The sequence below is a fragment of the Vombatus ursinus genome, unplaced genomic scaffold, assembly GCF_900497805.2.
Source record: "Vombatus ursinus unplaced genomic scaffold, bare-nosed wombat genome assembly UNPS02014775.1, whole genome shotgun sequence".
Taxonomy (NCBI): domain Eukaryota; kingdom Metazoa; phylum Chordata; class Mammalia; order Diprotodontia; family Vombatidae; genus Vombatus; species Vombatus ursinus.
In genome coordinates, this window is record NW_020954553.1 from 7,509,954 (window position 1) to 7,528,481 (window position 18,528).

The 18,528-nt window shown below is 51.2% G+C and overlaps 1 protein-coding gene across 2 annotated transcripts in view; it reads right to left on the reverse strand.

Moving 5' to 3' along the window:
• Positions 1 to 110: 110 nt before the first annotated feature.
• Positions 111 to 18,528, reverse strand: part of KIAA1522 (KIAA1522 ortholog) — a 43,215-nt gene continuing 24,797 nt past the window's right edge. For both annotated transcript variants that reach the window (XM_027864625.1, XM_027864627.1), the window contains exons 2-7: positions 8,120 to 8,257; positions 7,503 to 7,558; positions 7,051 to 7,177; positions 6,824 to 6,940; positions 3,676 to 6,474; positions 111 to 2,636 (exon numbers count right to left, since the gene is read on the reverse strand). In XM_027864625.1, coding sequence (XP_027720426.1) covers positions 2,614 to 2,636; positions 3,676 to 6,474; positions 6,824 to 6,940; positions 7,051 to 7,177; positions 7,503 to 7,558; positions 8,120 to 8,257 — 3,260 coding nt within the window. In that variant the 3' untranslated portion in view covers positions 111 to 2,613. The remainder of the gene's footprint in view (positions 2,637 to 3,675; positions 6,475 to 6,823; positions 6,941 to 7,050; positions 7,178 to 7,502; positions 7,559 to 8,119; positions 8,258 to 18,528) is intronic.

Here is an 18,528-nt window from a genome sequence, read left to right on the forward strand (position 1 = left end):
AGGAAGAAGAAGAAGCGACAACAATTCAGCTTTAATCATATAATTAACATATTTTAACCAAAACATACAGAGTTTTTCATTGTATCTCACTTAGACTTTTCAAGGTTGAGGGCTGAGGTCTTCTGGGGTAGTGGGGTGGGGTTTTTTTTTTTTTTTTGGCTTTTTCAACAGTTAAAGTGAGGTCAATGTTTAAAGAAATATATATATTTCTCTATATCTAACATTTCTATAGAACAATAAAAATCAGAGGCTTTTGGTCTCGGTTAGTGCTAGGTCCAGCTTGTTCCCCAAGGGGATAAGGCAGGGACTTGACCCTTCCCTTCCTTTCCCCCCCTTCTTGGTCCCCACTGCCATGCTCTCTGTCCAACCAGGACAGGCTGGGTGAGAGCTGAGCCTTCTCAGAAGCACCCTCCCAGGAAGGGCCAGGACTCCAGTAACTCAGCACAGAGGGTCAGGCAGCCGTGAGTTTCAAACAGGCAAGAGAAGCTCTCCCTAACCTCAGTGGTTCGGACACTGCCCCTCAAGCTTACTCTCACATCCGAGTCTATCAAGGACGTGGGCACAGTTCGGCACAGTATGTCCAGTGGTTATTGATTTCTCTCCTTACTCTCTATGTGACGACCAGTAGTCAAGATTGGGTGTCAGATGACCCACAGAAGAGAAGGGCATTGGTATAGAGTCAAGCTCCCCCAGTAGTCCCTTAAGAGGCTTGGACCCAGCCTAGCCAAGTTCAGCAAACACCACCCAGGACCAAATGATAACAGCCCTGGGGGGGGGGGGGAGAGAAGGAAAGAGCTGGCCAACAGCCACCTAGTGTTTGGTGGCAGTAGCAAGGCCTCTGTGAAGCAGTCACAGGGACCATCCCTCCATTAGAGAAAAGCCCTTCCCACTCCTTGTCCAAAGTGCACTCACCTCTACCTCACCACATCCCCAGCCACTTCTGAAATGGTTTCAAATCTATCTAAATCGCAGGTTACTCTGAAAGATTTACTAACCTGAGAACAGGTTCAAGAGGGTTTTGATCAAACCTGTGGTTAGTGAGATCTGGACCAGGTTGTTCAAGAGAAATCCAAGGTTGTTGAAGGGCATCCCTAACTTTTGGAGGCTGCAATCATAGATCATTCCCATATTCTCCCACAATTCTGGCTGCCAAAAAAAAACCATGAATGCCAGGCCAGTGGGACCAAGGGAAAGCCCAGGGAGGTATTCATATTTTCAGAATAGTCCAAGGATGCCTCTGGCATGTGTGACTGACCTCCCAATCAGCCTTTGCCATTACCTAAGTGAGCATAAATGGTGCAAAGGTGTATCCAAAGGGTGAAGTCCCACAGAATGGGGAGGAAGAGGAAGAGGAAAAGAAAAGAGTACATGTAAGGACTAGGTACCAGTGGCAAAAGGCATCCCTCCTCCTCTCTACCCCATCCAGCCTACAGCCTCCACAACCTCTGGATAGTGAGTGGGTGAACCTGAAAGAGGTGAAGACAAAATAAACCAGTACCTATGTCTGGGCTGAAAGGAGAGAAAAGCCCATCAGCTCAGAGTGGCGAGGAATCTTGGCCTCAAGGAAGTGAGAAGAGCAGCGTCTGGAAAACCAGGAGCTACTAACGAGCACAACTTTCGTCCTATTCATTCTCAGCAGGTCGATTTCTGATGCTCTGAGAAGGGAGTGGGGACAAGTCCCTTGGTCCTGGCCTAGGGTCCCACTGGCGCCATCCCCCACTATTGATGGAAGCACCTTCTGGGAGCAGCCAAGTTGGGAAATGATAGGGAGGCGTGTGAAAAGGATGGGCACAGGAGTTCATCCCTCTCCTCCCTGTTTGTGCTTTGTCCTTGCCCCCAAAGGCCAGGGACTACTACTCTGCCCACCTGTCCCCCTTCTGAAACCTCAAGACCCAAAGGAATAGGGCACACCAGACCCCCATGCCAGTGTGAAAAGGCTAGCCAAAGACCCAGAGAGTGAGAACTGCTGCCATGTAAACAGGAGCGTTGTGGAAAGGAGGCAGGCCCCACTCCACAATGGGCAGATCCACTGGTGAGGTGGTGACTGGCAGGATGGAAGGCCGGCCACCTGCCCCGGAAGATGGACGGGCAGCTGTCTTTGAAAAGTGCTGTGATTTGAAACTATTATTATGTGCTTGATTACAGGACTAATTATCCCAGAAATTGGATGGGGTGGGAGGGTAGGGTACAGGAGAAAGAGAAAATTTTTTCAACAGAAAAGAACAAAAACAAAAATCCCAGGGAGCTCTGGACCAGGCTCTAGCCTCTTTAGGGCCAGGGCTTTGGGACCAGCAAACATCACTCCCTCTTCCCATCATCTGTCCTTCCTCGGCTAAGCCAGGATAAGGTCGGAGATGGAGACGTGGTGACTCTGAGAGTGTCCATTTTTCTGTAAAAAGGCAAAAGAAAACTGCCTAACTTGGTGGGGAAAGGTGCCCTCACCAGGTTTGCATAAATATCAAAGGCCGTGGAGGCTAAGGCTGAATTCTTCCTTTGTATTAAGTTAAGTGTCTCTCCAGTTCTCCCCATGTTCTCATGCTTCGACCTGCCCAGGTCCCTGAGAGATTGTGTTCTTAGGATGGGTCAGTAGTACCAGAGCGCTGTTCCCTCAGATCAGACCAGCTCATTCTGTTTTTCTGTGAAAAGGAGAGGGAGGGACCTGTTAGAGGAGAGGAGGTCCAAGGATTTGAACAGCCCAGCTATATGCGCAAGACAATGAGGATGGTCAAAAAAGGCCCTGGCCTATATTTATGGAGACCCCCCTGCTGTCCCATCCCCATTGCCCATTGCTAACACTCAGTGCCCCCCTCAGGTGGAAGGGGCTGGCTACTCTGAGAGGTAGAGAGGTCCCACCCCTGAAAGTCTCCAAGTGGAGGAAGGGAGGAAACAGGAATTTATTAAGTATCTACTGTGTGCCAGGAACTGTGCTTAAGCACTTTACAACTATTACGTCCTCTGATCCTCACAACCTGGGAAGTAGATGCTGCTGTTATCCTCATTTTACAGATGATAAAACTGAGGCAGATGTAAGTTAAGGACTTACCCCAGATCACAGTGCTAGTAATTGGAACTCGGGTCTTTCTGACTCCAGGCCTAGCACTCTATCTGCATGACCCACCCAGCTGCCAGTGGTGCCACCAGGGCCTCGGCAGAGACGGCACCGTCAGAGATGCTGTAGAGGAACGTTCGGCTCAGGCCGAGCTGCATCAATCTTTATCCTTCCCCTCCCCAAGCCACCGTGTATCTCTGCTGCACATCAGCTCCATCCCACTCTGAGACCATGAGGAGCTGGGAGTAAAATTCAGACCCTCCCAGGGTTCACTGGTGTGTAAGCCAGTTCTCTCATGGCTCCCTGGCTCTGCTGAAAACATCAAGGGAAGTCTCGAGTCTGACCGAATGCAAAGAGCACTGGATTCCCCAAGGCCCGAGTTCAACAAGTGCTGGATGACTGGGGGTGAACAGCCAACAGGAGAGGCTCAAGGTCCCCATCTGGAAATCAGCGGTGATACCCCTGCATTACGGGCCTCGCTGGACGGCTGGGAGGAAGGCGCTGCTAAACCTCAAAGAGCTTACAGAATGAAAGAGGCGCTGTGGTTACTAGGGCGTAAACGTGTACTGGGTCAGCAGGGAGGCAGCTCTTGGCGCAGCCCCCAGGCCCACCCCCCAGCCCAGTACCTGAGGCAGCAGGACTCAGAGACTGCGGTTCCAGGCCCGCCAGCTGCACGGTGCCTCCGTTCTCCGCCAGCTCTCGCTTAGTCCTGTCCTCGAGGCGGGAATGCCCATTGGCGGGGGAGGCCGAGGGGCTCTTGGCCTGCTTGATGCTGGGAGAACCAGATGGAGGGACCCCCACGGAAGGCTTCCGGGCCACAGGTGGGGCAGACTTGCTGGGCTTCCTCTGGGCCTGCGGCCCCCGCTGCCCAGAGAAGGTCCGAAGTTCTGCCACCAGGTTCCGCTGCAGGTCAGCCTGAGCCTCAGGAGAGACAGGCCGCTCCAGCTGCAGCTTCTTGGCACCCTTGGAGAAGATGAAGCTGGCGGTGGAGGCAGGGGACTGTGGCCGCGGTGACTCGGCCTCTGGCTCAGGCGGGCCGTTGGGTCGAGGACCAGGGGGGCCTTCGGCGGGGGCTAGGCTGGAGACCTTGAGGCGCATGGCAGCGTGAAGCCCAGTGGAGGGCCCGGGTGGCTGGCCACCCCGCACGGAGAGTGCCTTCCGCAGTGGTTTCTGTGGGGCGGGGGCAGGAGAAGCTGGGGCCTGGGAGGCTGGCAGAGTTGGGGAAGCAACAGAGCGTAGCCGCACCGTCTGCAACAAGGAGGCCGTGACGATAGGGAGGCCGGCATCCTCCTTGGGCACAGGGATGCTCTTGCTGCGCCCCAAAGGCTCCCTGGCTGGCTCTGGTGGTTTCCCAGAACTAGGCTGAAGGCCTGGAGCTGGCAGGGGTGGGGGGGTTGGCGGGGACCCAGCTGCAGGCGGGGACTCAGACAGGGGCTGGCTTCGTGAGGAGACCGTGGCCAAGAAGGAGCGGGAGGTCTGTGCCTCAGGCTTGGCCGCAGACTGAGGAGGAGATTCTAGAGGAGCAGGAGAGGCCTGGACCGGGGCAAGAGGCTCCACAGGGGCGGGGGACGGAGCCGGGGACTCTGGCCTAGCAGACGAGAAGAAGGCCTCGTCTGGTGGAGGGAAATCAGCCATTGACAGGTCTTGTTCCTCTGGGGCAGGGGGAGGGGGAGGGGGCCAGTTGGGGTCCTGGGGGGCCTCCTCATCGGAACTCAGGGGTGCAGAGGCCGGGGCCTGGGCAACTGCCTCCGCTTTCTTAGCAGGAGGTGGGGGTGGGTGGTAAGATGGGGGAGGTGAAGGGGGAGGAGATCCCCCCTTGGGTGGTGTAGAAGATTCCCGATTGGATTCCACTGGGGTCACTGACCCCCGGATAGGAGAAGGAGCAGAATTAGAAACAGGGCTAGGAGTAGATGTAGGCGTAGACGTAGGTGTAGATGTGGATGTAGGTGTAGGTGTAGAGGTAGGTGTAGACGTAGGTGTAGGTGTAGATGTAGGTGCAGGTGTAGATGCAGGTGTAGGTACAGCTGGAGTTGGGGTCTTAGGTTTTGAGGGTGGTGGAGAGAAAGGGGCTGGAACTTTAGGGTGAGGGGGAATGACAAACCTGTCAGCTGGATTGGTCGGGGGCCCTACAGTAGCATCCAGAGGCTGCACAGGGACAGCCTTCTCTACGAGAGCTGGGTCACAGGACGAAACAGAGGAACAGAGGGAGGTGAGTGAGGAAGACACTGAGGCCCCAGGGGACCTCAGGGAGCACACTCGCTCAGGTTTTAGAGGCCTCGGTGACGGCTTGCCTGGGGAGGCAGGGGGCCCCATCAGCCCCTTGGGAGGCAGCGTTGGGGTGCCACTTTGGCTGGAATAGCCACTAGACGGGGAAAGGGTACGCTCGGGGGAGCCCACTAGGCGCTGGGAGGTGCTGGGAGACAGAGCTGGGACCTGGGCTCCAGCGGTCGCCTCCTCGGGCTCTCCAGCAGCAGGGAGCTGTGCCTGCTTTCGCTCTGGCTTGGGGGGCAGCCCGGGGGCCCCGTCAGCTGCACCCCGCTGGTGAAGGGAGTAGGTCCGGCGGGGAGGTGCCGGTGCCCGTTTAAGCTTCCGCAGAGACACGCTCCTGGCAGACGAGTGACCGCTCCGGACGCTGGCAGTGTCTGACCCGTCAGCCCTGCTGCTGGCCACGCTGGGTGAAGCCTGCCCGCTGCCTGTGGCCGTGGAAACCCCACTACCTGCTGGACTGCGAGGGCTCTCTCGGCTGGTGGCACACCCCTCCTCACGTGCCGGCAGCCCGTCCGCTCGGTCTTCTGAGCCCCCTTGTGACGACAGCGTTGACCCGTCTGACACAATGGTTTCGGTGGACTGTGAGTGGCTCCAGTTGTCACTGGAGGAGGAGGCATGGCGGCTTCGGGGTCGGCAGGAAGAGGAGGAGGAGAAGCGCCCCAAGGAGCGAACAGAGGCTGGGCTGGCTGACATGAGGCTGCAGCGGCTCAGGGTGCGGAGGCTGCAGCGGCTCAGGGCCACCACATCCACGGTTGGTGGCAAGACCGCATTGGGGATGATCTTGGAGAGGTAGGTGGCCTGGGGTGAGATGGACATGGCTGGGCTCATGGGCTCAGGGGATCCTGCCCCACCGGTCATTCCTGGCACAGCTAGCGACTTGGGTCGGACCAGGGGGGACAGCTGGGCCCCTGTCCTCCGGCCAACAAGGCTATCATCACGGTAGACACGATCGATGTGGCGTTGTAAGGCAGCCTCATCCCGAGACCCTGCTTCTAGCGCGACCAGTGACACGCGGACCCCGGGAACACCGCTGCCGGGGACTGCCAGCTGCCCATCCACTGTGGGGATGTGGACCACTCCCCCTGCTGCACCGTGCCCATTGGTGAGGCGAGCAGGAGGCCTGGGCACACCAGGCACATCATGCCCATTCCTTAGACCTGAAAGTGGACAAAAAGAGGAGCCAGTCAGTGAGATGTGGATCTTTTCCTCTTGCAGACTTAGGGCAGGGCAGCAACAACAGCTCTAGACTTGGGGTCAGAAGAGCGGGGTTCAAGATCCATCCCCAGTACAACTTAGCTGTGTGACTAATGAACAAGTCACTTTACCCTCTCCGAGCCCTTCTCACTTGTAAAAGATAACACCTGCCTGAACTCTCTCTTATATGAGGCTCCTGTAATAAGCATTCTATAAACCCTAAAAGAATCTAAAAAGAGGAGCCACACTTTCCTTTTCCTCCCAGCCTCCATCATCCCCCAGCCCTCCCCAGCCCACCTGGCAGTGGCTCACCCAGCTCCTTCTGGACATGCTGTGGGAGCCCCAGTACCGTGCTTCGCCTTTCACGCCTTCGCCGGCCTGATTTCCCCGGTTTTGAGGGGAAGGAGTCATGAGGTCGGAAGGTGGAGCCTGCAAGTGAGGGAATTAATGGAGACATGAAAGGGTTAATGAAAATGTCATCACACACAGACATACAGAGGGAGGCTGGTGGGACCCACGCCCTGTCCCCAGACAGGCACCTTTGCGCTGGATCATCTCCGAACGGATGGACAGGGCATCCTCGGCGGCTGAGCCCTCCATGGTAGACGTGGTGCTCTGGCTGCAGAAGGAAACGCTGTCCTCGTCCTCGGTGCCCAATTGGGATGACTGTGGGGACAGACAGAGCAGAATCAGGACCCACCCCAGCCTACCACTTCTTCAGGATTCACAGCGTTTATGGCCAGAATAAGCCTAAGCCCACGCAGTTAGTTCCATTCCTTTATTCTGAAGATTAGGAAAGAGAGAACCAGAGAGGAAGAAGCTTGCCCAAGGTGACTCAGGTAATCAATAGCAGAGTTTAAATGTGAGTGCAGGCTCTGATTCTAATCCGCTGCTCCTTCCTAAGGCCTGGCCCCTGAGAGACCCTGTGAAGGTTTGGGGAGAACAGGGAATTCAAGCCAGGCTGGCCACCCCTTCCTTCCTCCCCCCTCACCTTGAGGCTCTGACTGTCTCCATGGTCCCAGAAGTCCTTGTTCTGTTTCTGTTTTTCTGAAAGACAGGAAAAGAGAAACTATCCAATACTCCAGCCTTTAATTCAGGGACCTTTTGATCCAAGGTGGACAAAAGGATGTAGCAGCCCTAACACCCTCCCATCCTACCATCAGGGCCTCCTGCCCTGGGGTGTCCCCCCCACCCCCCCAAAAAAAAGCTGGGGAACCACAGGACTTAGAATGGAAAGGAGGCCTAAGAGACCATCTGATTCAACTTGCTCATTTTTACAAATGAAGAAACTGAGGTCCAAAGGAATTGGCCTTGGACATAGGCCACATCCTGCCACATCCCCTAGCCATCCTCTGCAGTCCAACTCAAATGCCACCTCCTCCCAGAAGCCTCTCTCTCAGACTTTCCATCACACTTTCTTTAGTACCTTTCTCATGCACTTATCACGTAAGACTGAATGATCTCGCTATCTGAATTGGTGTCTCCTTCCCTTCTAGGCTAAACACTGGTGACCCAAGGGGTTCTGATAGTAGAAAGGACTCAGCTGCATGGGGCCATAAGAGCACAGGGGGTCCAGAGCCCAGAAGGAGAATCTGGGGGGACTGGTACCTTGGTGCTGTAGGGAGCGAAGTCCTTCTTGAGCCTGAAAGTGCAGCTCCTCCAGGTGAGGAGGGCGGCTGCTGGGAAAGAAGACATTGTCCTGATGGTCATCTGATGACGGCTGCTTGTTGTCTGCTTTGCTTGAGCCTGGGGACAAGGGGAGAGGAGATCATAGGATCACAGATCTTGAACTGCAAGGGACCTCAGCCATCATCTAGTACAACTCCCCCCATTTTACAGATGAGGAAACTGAAGCCCAGGGAGAGAAGGCCACCGCCCAAGTGAATCGCACAAGTTGCAGAGACTGAACTCAAATCCAGATCCTCCAGCTAGAAATCATCTTCTTTCCAATGTATGATGATGCTTCCTCTCACTGGCCAGTTAATTTCTAAAATAGAACATCTCAGTTTTCTCTCTTTTTTTTACAGGCAAGGAAAATGAGGCACAGAGAAGTGTTAAGTGACTTACCCAAGGATGTATGGGTAATAAGTAGCAAAGCAGGAATTTGAACTAAGGTCCTTAGACTCCAGGTGGTAAAGTGGAAAGCTGAGCCATGAGGGCACACAACTCCCCCTACCCCTCCTCCTCACTGTGTGCAGAGAGCAGGGACTATCTTTTGCCTTTCTTTGTATCTCCATCGATTAGCACAGTGCCTCAAACATAGTAAGCCCTTAAGAAATGCTGCCTGACTGCCTGACTGGCCTAGACCCAGGCAGATCCAGGCCTCGCCTCCAGCCAGGAGCAGAACAGAGAGCTGCTCCAGGGGAGGCTGCACAGTGCCAGCTTCCTTCCACACCTGGTACCCCTCCACCTCTCTAGTCTCATCTCAGTGTCCCCCCCCATAGCTCTCCTTTGCCAAAGAAGCTTCCTCCCCTTCACTGCCCTCACCCAGGAGCACCTATCTGTACATAGATTGGGGGAGGGAACAGGGCTTCCTGCAGGACTGAAAAGACTACCTTAAGTCTGCATGTTGGCCTCTGCCAAAGGTCTCTCCCAAGCTCCCTCTCTGCTGGATGGCCAAGCATCTGTGGCTCTGTCCCCCACCTCTGCCACCCTGCTTTTGCTCCTGTTATTCCCAAGGCCTAGAATATCCTCCCTCCCAAAGGACAGGTAGTCAGGCAACAAACATTTATTAAGTTATTAAGGCAGTTAGGAAGGAAGGAAGGAAACAAACATTTATTAAGCACTTAGTATGTGGCAGGCACTAGGCTAAGACTAAAGTTAGAAAAGAAAGGGACAAACCATGCCTGCTCTCACGGAGCTTACATTCCAAGTTAATTTTTTGTTTAAGGCAATTGGGGTTAAGTGACTTGCCCAGGGTCACACAGCTAGTAAGTGTCAAGTGTTTGGTCTGAGGCTGTATTTGAACTCAGGTCCTCCTGACTTCAGGGCTGGTGCTCTATCCACTACACCACCTAGCTGCCCCTGGAGCTTACATTCTAACGAGAGTAGTAAATTCTTCCCTGTCTTTAGGTGACCCAGTGATAGAGCTCTGGACCTGGAGTCAAACATCAAGACAACCTGAATTCAAATTCAGCCTAAGACACTAGCTGTGTGACCCTGGACAAGTTACTTAACCTGTCTGCCTCAATTTCCTCAACTGTAAAATGAGGATAATAACAGCATCCACCTCAAAGGGTTGTTGTAAAGGTCAGATGAGCAAGCACAGTGCCTGGTGCACACTAAGTGCTTAATAAATGCCAGTTTACTTCCTTCTACAACCCAATGCAAGTGTCAATGCCTCCAAGAAGCCTAGCCCCTCAGGCGTCATACTGCACTTTGTTTTGTATCTTTCTACTGCAATTAAAAAAAAAAACCCGAACCTGTGACCTCATTAGTAGAGGGAGACCTGAAGAGGAATGTCCTTTCCCAATTCGGATGGGCACCTTCTCTACCATTTAGAGTCTCAGAGAGTTGCCTTGGGCCACTGGAAGGTTCAGTGACTTGCCCAGTCTCAACAGCCAACACATCACACTTGGACCCAGGTCTTTCTAAGTGTGACACTGGCTCTCTACTACCCTATGCTGTCTTTCTCTAATGCACTTAGTCATGTAATACTGTGGATCATTAAACTAACTGTATTCATTTGAGCCCTAAGCACCACCAGACTGTGACCTCCATGATACTGGGAGTACGGTGCTCCATAAAGGACCCTACACACAGAAGGAGCTTGTTAAATGTTCCCTTTCAGGCCTTTCCTTCATTGACCTATGTGGCAAGGGAGGGTGGGGAAAGGAGATGGCTATGGGGGAGGGGGCTCGGAGCCCCACTTTCCTCTATCCCAACCCAGACTGTCACTCTCTCCTAGGCTCAAGAAGCCTCAGATGTGAGGCTGCCTCCCTTATGAGACATCCTATCTCAGACTCCTCCTCTATGAGGAGCGGAGAGGCCTGCCGAGTGCTGACACAGTCCACTCGGTCGAGGGAAGTGGCCTCTGCCCCTTTAAATAGAATATACAACATAAGCAACAAGGGGGAGGTGGATCATATGACTTTAGCTAAACCTTCCTGCACCTTACAGAGGACTATTTAAAGAGGAAGAATCCCCCCCCACCCCGCCACCCTCTCCCTGCTACCATGTGATCCCCTCTGAATCTGTGGAAGAGCACCTGATCACTGAGGATAACGACCACCTCTCTATTTGAAGTGCTTGGAGATCCCCAAGCTCACTGGGAGGGATGAGGATGCTAAACGACTGGTCTATTTAGGACGACCCTACCTACCCCTATTAAAATGCTCAGAGACTCCCACACTCTCCACAGGAAAGGTGGAGATTCACAGCTTCTTTGCTCCCACCCTGACTCTCCAAGACTGTGTTTTGAAGTTCACTCACATCATGCACCCCCCTCACCTCAACTGTAAGAGGGAGCTCCAGGTTCTCCATTCTGCTTCCCACAATTCCATCCAATCTCACTGAGTCACCAGGTAAGATGGTGCCTGAGACCTAGAGGTGAGTAACATGGGTACTCCCTCCCTTCTATCACCCCTAACCTTCCGTCAAATGACTTTATCACAGATCATATCTACGGCACAGAGAGAAGGTAAGTTACTTGCCCAGGGTCACAAGGTCATAGTACCATAAATGGGATGGTACAGATCACTGAACACAATCTTCTCATCTTACAAAAGATGAACCTGAAGCCCAGAGAGAATTATTTTGCCCGAGGTCACATAGGTAAGTTAAAGAGCTGAGATTTAAACCCAGGTCCTCCGACACCAAATCCTTTCAACCATGTCAAGTCGCGGAATTTGAACCCAGGTCTTTCTAATTCCAAGCCAAATTCTATCCACCAAGCCAGTTAAGGAAGAAACTGAGGCCCAGAGAGGCGAAAGGCCTTTCACAAGGTCTCACAGGAAGTTAGTGGCAGGACTTAGAAACCAGGTGTCCTGACTCTATAGTCAGGGCTCTGTCTTTGCACCAGCTTCCCAAACACCTTTTTGAGAATTCAGGGACTTCACCTGCCTCCCTAACTCAGATTCAACCAAAGTTAGCCCTCCCCTGTTCCCAGAGGCCTAAAATCTGAGTTTCAGACCCTGCAAAGGCTTGTTGCTCAATGCTAGGAAAAACAATTCAGTGGAGGACCCAAACCCAAGACCCCCGCCTGAAGACAGGTACCCTGTAGAAAATGGACTGGCAGCCGGAGATGGACTGCAGGCTGAGATCAGACAGGGAAGCCTTTCGGATACTGAGGTGGGCAGGGTAGAGGGTTACGAGATTTCTTGGGGGGAGGGGTAGAGTGACTAGTCTGTTTCCTACTCCCCAGCTCCTCCTTCCAGGCCCAGATGTGCCTGACATACACACATACATACATATTGCCATACATAATCACACACAGATATATACAATCCCATACACTCACACACCCAGCTCAGTCTGCAAATCCACACCCACCCCCACCCCCCGCCCCCCAACAGGGCGGCGTCGGGACAAAGGAAACTCTCCCGGGCTTGATGCAGGAGGAAAAGGAGAAACACTGTCCCTCCTGCTTTCACCTATAGAAAATGGGGAGAGGGGGAGAAAGCCAATGGGCCCCACATCTCCTCCTCATCTAATCAAGTCACCTTCTTCTGCCATTCTGGCCACTATTTCCAGATTCTGCCCCAGGGGTTAAAACCAGAGGGGCACCTCACCTCCCCTTTGAGGATCCCCTTTGGAGATCCCCAGGCTCACTGAGAGGGACAAGGATGCTAAAGGACCTTGTCTACTTTGTACAGCCCCACCCCCATTAAAATGCTCAGGGGATCCTACGCTTTCTATGGGAAGGGCAGGAATTCCAGAGAGATCCATCAGTTTGGAGCCCGTACAAGCGCTTGAAGCTCCCCAGGGCGGGGCAGGGATGCTAGGGGACCCAGTCCACTCAGTGCTCGCCCCACCCGACGCAGCCTGCTCCCCACTCACCCCTTTTCTTAAAGAGCCCGAGGAGCGAGGGGAGGTGCCGGCCCATAAACACAACCATGGCGGCGGCCGAGGGGACCCCGAGCCCCCAGTTCCCCTAGGCTCTCCGGCCCGCCCTTGCCTGTTGCAGCTGCTCCGCCTCCGTCCAGGCTTTGGCGAGGACTGGAGACTGAAACTGCGCCAGCTCGGAAGGGAGGGAGGGCGGCGACTCTGGGGCCGGGGGAGGGGCTGGCTGGCCGCCACTGCACCACCGGCTCCCGCCCCCTCCTCCCCTTGGGCGCTCCAGGCCGGTCCAGACCCCAACCTACCAGCCCCCGGCGTGGATGCCTAGAGGCAGATGGGGAGACTGAGGCTGGGGTACCCTCAGTCACCCCTATGGACAAAAAAGGGGGGACCCTAGTATTTGACGAGAAAGGGGCCTTAGATTTAGAAGGATCCTCTACAGTGACTCCCTCCTCATTTTTACAGAAGAGGAAACTGAGGCCCAGAAAGGGCAAAGGACTTGTCCAAGGTCACACAGCTAGTGAATGACTGAGATGGAATTTAAACCAGGTCAGCGAATCCCAGGATATTCGAGTTGGAAGGGAGCTTAGAACTCATTTATTCCAATCCTTTGGGTTTTGTTTTGTTTTGTTTTACAAAAAAAGGACAGTGAAGCTCAGAAAGAAAGGGCTTACCCAAAGGTCACTAGTTTAGAAAGTTGTAGACCCACAGAGATCTCCAGGTGCAATCTAGTCCAACTCATATTTGAACAGGAATCCCCAGAAGGGGGTCACCCCTCCTGGTGAAAAGTCAAACCCAAAACCTGAAGGTATAGTAAAGTAGAAAGAGCCCTGGCTCTGCAGTCAGAAGATCTCGGTTCAAATTCTGCCACTGATAAAGGCCTGTGTGACCTCGGGCACGTCACTTCTCCCTGAGCCTCAGTTTCCTCATCTGTAAAATGAGGAGTTGGATTGGATGACCTCTGACGATCCATCTAGATCTCTGACCCTCTACCTTAAATTGTGTATTTATTTCAGCTGAAGGCACCAGCACCTCCCAAATCAACCAGCTTCATTACCTCAGAGCTCTGCCACTCTCTACCTCCCCTAACCAATCAGCTGCCAAATCCTGTCAATTCCACTTGAAAACCATCTTGTATCTCATTCCCTGTAATTCAAGGGCCTTCATCATTTCCTTTTTTGCAACGGCCTCCCCACAAGTGGCCTCCCTACCTCCAGTCTCTCTCCTTTCCAATCTAACCTCCACACATCTGCCAAAATAATATTTCTATGACACAGATCTGAACTATATCTCTCCCTTCCTCAAAAATCTTCAATGGCTCCCTGTAATTTTTTCCAATTACATGTAAATATAGTTTTCAACATTCATTTTTATAAGATTTTGAGTTTCAAATTTTTCTTCATCCCTCCCCAAGACCGCAACCAATCTGATATAGGTTATACATGTACAATCATGTTAAACGTATTTCCACATTAGTCATGTTGTGAAAGAAGAATGAGAACAAAAGGGAAAAACCATGAGAAAGAAAAAACAAAAAAAAGTGAAAATAGTATGCTTCAATCTGCATTCAGACTCCATAGTTCTTTCTCTGGATGTGGATAGCATTTTCCATCATGAGTCTTTGGGAATTGTCTTAAATCATTTTATTGCTGAGAAGAGCTAAGTCTATCATAGTGGATCATCACACAGTGTTGCTGTTACTGTGTACAATGTTCTCCTGGTTCTGCTCACTTCACTCAGCATCAGTTCATGTAAGTCCAGGTTTTCCTGAAATCCACCTGCTCATTTCTTACAGAACAATAGTATTCCATTACATTCATATACCACAATTTGTTCAGCCATTCCCCAATTGATGGGCATCCCCTCAATTTCTAATTCTTTGCCACCACAAAAAGAGCTGCTATAAATAATTTTGTACATGTGGGTCCTTTTCCCTTTTTTATGATCTCTTTGGGATACAGACCCTAATAGAAGTATTGCTAGATCAAAGAGTACTCACAGTTTTATAGCCCTTTGGGCATAGTTCCAAATTGAATGGCTCCCTATTATTTCTAAGACAAATTACAAACTCAGCCTCATATTTAAGGCCGATCACATTCTGGTTCCAACTGATCTTTCCAGTCCTATCTTACATCACTCTCCCCCCCCCACCCCCTATCTCATCTAAAAGCCACTAACTCATTTAAGGAGGGGCCCAGGACAGATACCTCCTCATTTCCCAGCAGCCCAGCTGGGTACCCACCCCCTCCCCCACTTTTCAGCTTTCTCTTGTGTATAGACTTCCCACATTTGATTATAAGCTCCTAGAGGGCAGGGACTGTCTTTCATGTTTCTTATTTGTATCCCCAGCACTTGCACAGTGCCTGGCACATAGTAGGTGCTTAACAAATGTTTACTGACTGACAGCCAAATTAGACTAGCTGTTATCTTCCATGCTTACAATGCACTCAATTCAACTCCTGCACAGTGTTCTTTCATCTTCCCTCAAGGCTCAGTTGAGGAGCCACCTCTTCTCTGAAGCTTTCCCCATTTCCCCAGTTGCTATTGTTCTTTCCCTCCTCCTATTATCTAGTATTGTACCCCATCTGTTCTTACATGTTCTATCCCTCCTCTCCCCTCCCCAGTAGGATGCCCAGCTCCCTTTGAATCCCTAGCATGTAGAAGCAGCTGCTACAAAAGACAAGAGCACTGGGCTTGGATTCAGGAAAGTCCAAATCTTGCCTCTTGACTTGCTAGCTTTGTGATCCTGGGTAAGCCATTCCAACCTCCACATGCCTCAGGCAATTCCTCAGTCCCATTGCAGCCATAGATGGCTTGTTATTAGTATTTGTAGAAAGCCGGTAGAGGGAGTTCCCACACCTGGAAATACCTGAGCTGGTAAAATCCCAGATCCTTTTCTGTGTACACCCAGCACAGTGTCTGTACCTAGTAGGTGCTTAATAAATGTTTGTTCAATAAATACAGGGTATCCCTAAAGGGTCTAAACCAGGGGTGGGGAACCTGCATCCTTGAGGCCACATATGGCCCTCTAGGTCAAGTGCAGCCCTTTGACTGAATCCAAACTTCACAAAACAAATCCCCTTAATAAAAGGATTTGTTTCTGTGAAACTTGGACTCAGTCAAAAAGCCACACCCGAGGACCTCGAAGGCCACACGTGGCCTCCAGGTCACAGGTTCCCTACCCCTGGTCTAAGCCTTTGGGAACACCCTTGAATCCAAGCAGTTAATTCCATTTTGGGACAGCTCTCATGGTTGGGAATCTCTTCCTTGCATCCATCCAAAATCTGCCTCTCTACAATGTCTATCTATCTATTGCTTCCAGGCCCCTCGAGAGCCAAGGAGAGAAATTCTGATCCCTCTTCCATAGGATTGCCCTTCAAATATTTAAAGAGCTAGCATGGGCCCCCTTCCCTTCCCCAAGCCTTCTTTTCTCCAGGCTAAAAATTGCCAGGTCCTTCAACTTGTCTTCTTAGGGTATCAGGCCCTCTGATTTCAAATTAAGTAATTTTTCCCAAAAATGTCATTTTTTCACATACTCCCACAAACCTCAACATACACAACACAGACCATATTTCAGCTTGACAATGCCCTTCCTAAAATGCCTAGAAATAAACAAAAGTCCTCTGTACGAGGTCTGACCAAAGTGAGGGCATTATCACCTGCCTTGTTTTTGGCTCTGGCCCTTTCCACATAGGAAAGGATCTAAGACCCTGTTCCAGAGCAGTCCTCAAAGGAAAGGAGCAGATGGCCAGAGTGAGGCCAGGGCTTGGGACGTGAGGAATCTCATTTTAAAGGCCTCAGCCAGTGAACCATCCTTCACTCTGCCCAGCCCTGTGAGAGGAAAAGAAAGCCTAGTGCGGCTTTGTGATAGTGACGCTGGTATTGTCATTTGCATGTTGCTCTGGACAGGAGATGGTCAAAGCTGCCACAGGGTTTGGAGCTCTGGCTTCTGGGAAAGGCCAGGCTCCTTGCAGGGCACTGGGTTTGGTGAGGTGCTGGAGTCTGCTGAAAGCTCTTCTGGGCACACCCTGAAGAGGCCAGCAGGCCAGGGCACTGAGGAGTACTGGCCTGGGAGGCCAAACCTGGCTATGTGACCCCAGGAAGTCACCCTCTCTCTGGAGCCTTGGCTTCCTCATATCTTAAATGAGGACAATATCTTCGCCAACCTCACAGGGCTGTTGTGAGAATATCATAATTATGGAAGTGGAATTTATTATTATTACCCTATGGAGCATGCTACAAAAGATGGCCTCTCTGATCCAGGGCAGGGCTGCCCAGCTTGTATAAAAGGGATTCATGGACAGCAGGGTAGAGGAAGGTTTTAGGGGCTGAAGAAAGCCAGCAATCAATCAAGATATTACTACTGTCTACTATGGAATTGGAGCTGCGGGTAAAAGGAGATTGAGAGCCATCCAGCCCAGTATCTGCCCTCAGGGAGTTCTCCAGCCTGGGAAGACAGAAAGTAAAAATAATCATAACAGTAAATAATAACCTAATAACTACAGTGAACATTTACAAAGTGTGTTAAGGTTTACAAACCTGTATTATCTCATCCAATCTGAGGGAGCTGGACTATAGCCTCTCCATTCCAGCCATACATTTATGTTCTTTTCACCCTTTGACCGTTATAACCACCCTGAAGATCCCCATCCTAGCTGGTTCCAGCTCTCGGCCCCTCTCACCTAGCCTACTGAAAGCCCCCTCATGGGCCTCCCTGGCCCCAGCCTCTCTTTTCTCCGATCCATCCTCCACACAACTACCCAACAGATATCCCCAGCACCAAACTGACACCGGACCTGACCACTTCACTTCCTTGCTTTGATCACTACCTATTGCCTCCAAAGGAAAAGAGGAAATCTTTGATTTGGCATCGAAAGCTCTTTAGAACATGCTTACTGCACGATATTCCCCCTTTGCATACTCTGAAGCTCCAGCCAGACTGGCCTAAGTAGGGCCGCAGATTAGAGCTGGAAAAGAGCTTGACATTTGACAGATGAAGCCGAAGCCCAGGGAGATTAAATGACCCAAGGTCACACAGGTGGTGAGTAGCAGAGGCAGGATTTGAACTTGGGTCCACAGGCTCCAAACACAGCATGGGATCATGCCTCCTCTGTGTAAGGAATAGCCTATCTTCCACCTCTGTGCCTTTGCAGACCATCTCTCATGCCTCAATTCTACCTCTTCCTTCAACAGTTCATTCAAGTCCCACCTTCTCCATGACGACTTCCCAATATCTCCAGCTGTCAAGGACACCCCTCCCCCATATTGTCTGGTATTTATGTTGTATATATTCTGTATTTATTTATTTTAACAATAATAATCATATTAATACTTAGCATTTATATAGAGTGTACTATGTGCCAGGCACCATGATAAGCGCTCTACAAGTATTATTTCATTTGAACCTCACAATAACCCTGTAAGATAGGCATTATTATGATCTCCATTTTACAGATTTGGAAAACTACAACAAAGAAAGGTAAAATGATTTGCCCAGGTTCAAACAGCTAGTAAATGTCTGAGGCCAAATTTGAACTCAGGTCTTTTGACTCCAGGCTCAGTGCTCCATCTGCTGCAAGATCTGTATAGTAGATTTAGTAGTACGGTCTCTATAAAAAAATACCACATTATCTATGTAAGTTGTACCTCCGGAAGAATGTAAGCTCCTTAAAGGAAGGGACTGTTTTTAATTGTTGTCTTTGTAACCCCAGTGCCTGGCACACACTAGACCCTTAATAAATGCATGTTGAATAAATGAATACATGCATATACACATGAACCAATGAACTGATGTAAAGGCAGTTAAGAATGTTCTGGGTAAACTGGAAGGGATCTGAAAAGGCCATAGAATCCAACTCTCTCATTTTATAGATAAAGAAACTGAGGGGCAGCTAGGTGGTGCAGTGGATAGAGCACCAGCCCTGGAGTCAGGAGGACCTGAGTTTAAATTTGCCTCAGACACATAATACTTTCTAACTGTATGACTCTGGGCAAGTCACTTAACCCCAATTACCTCACTA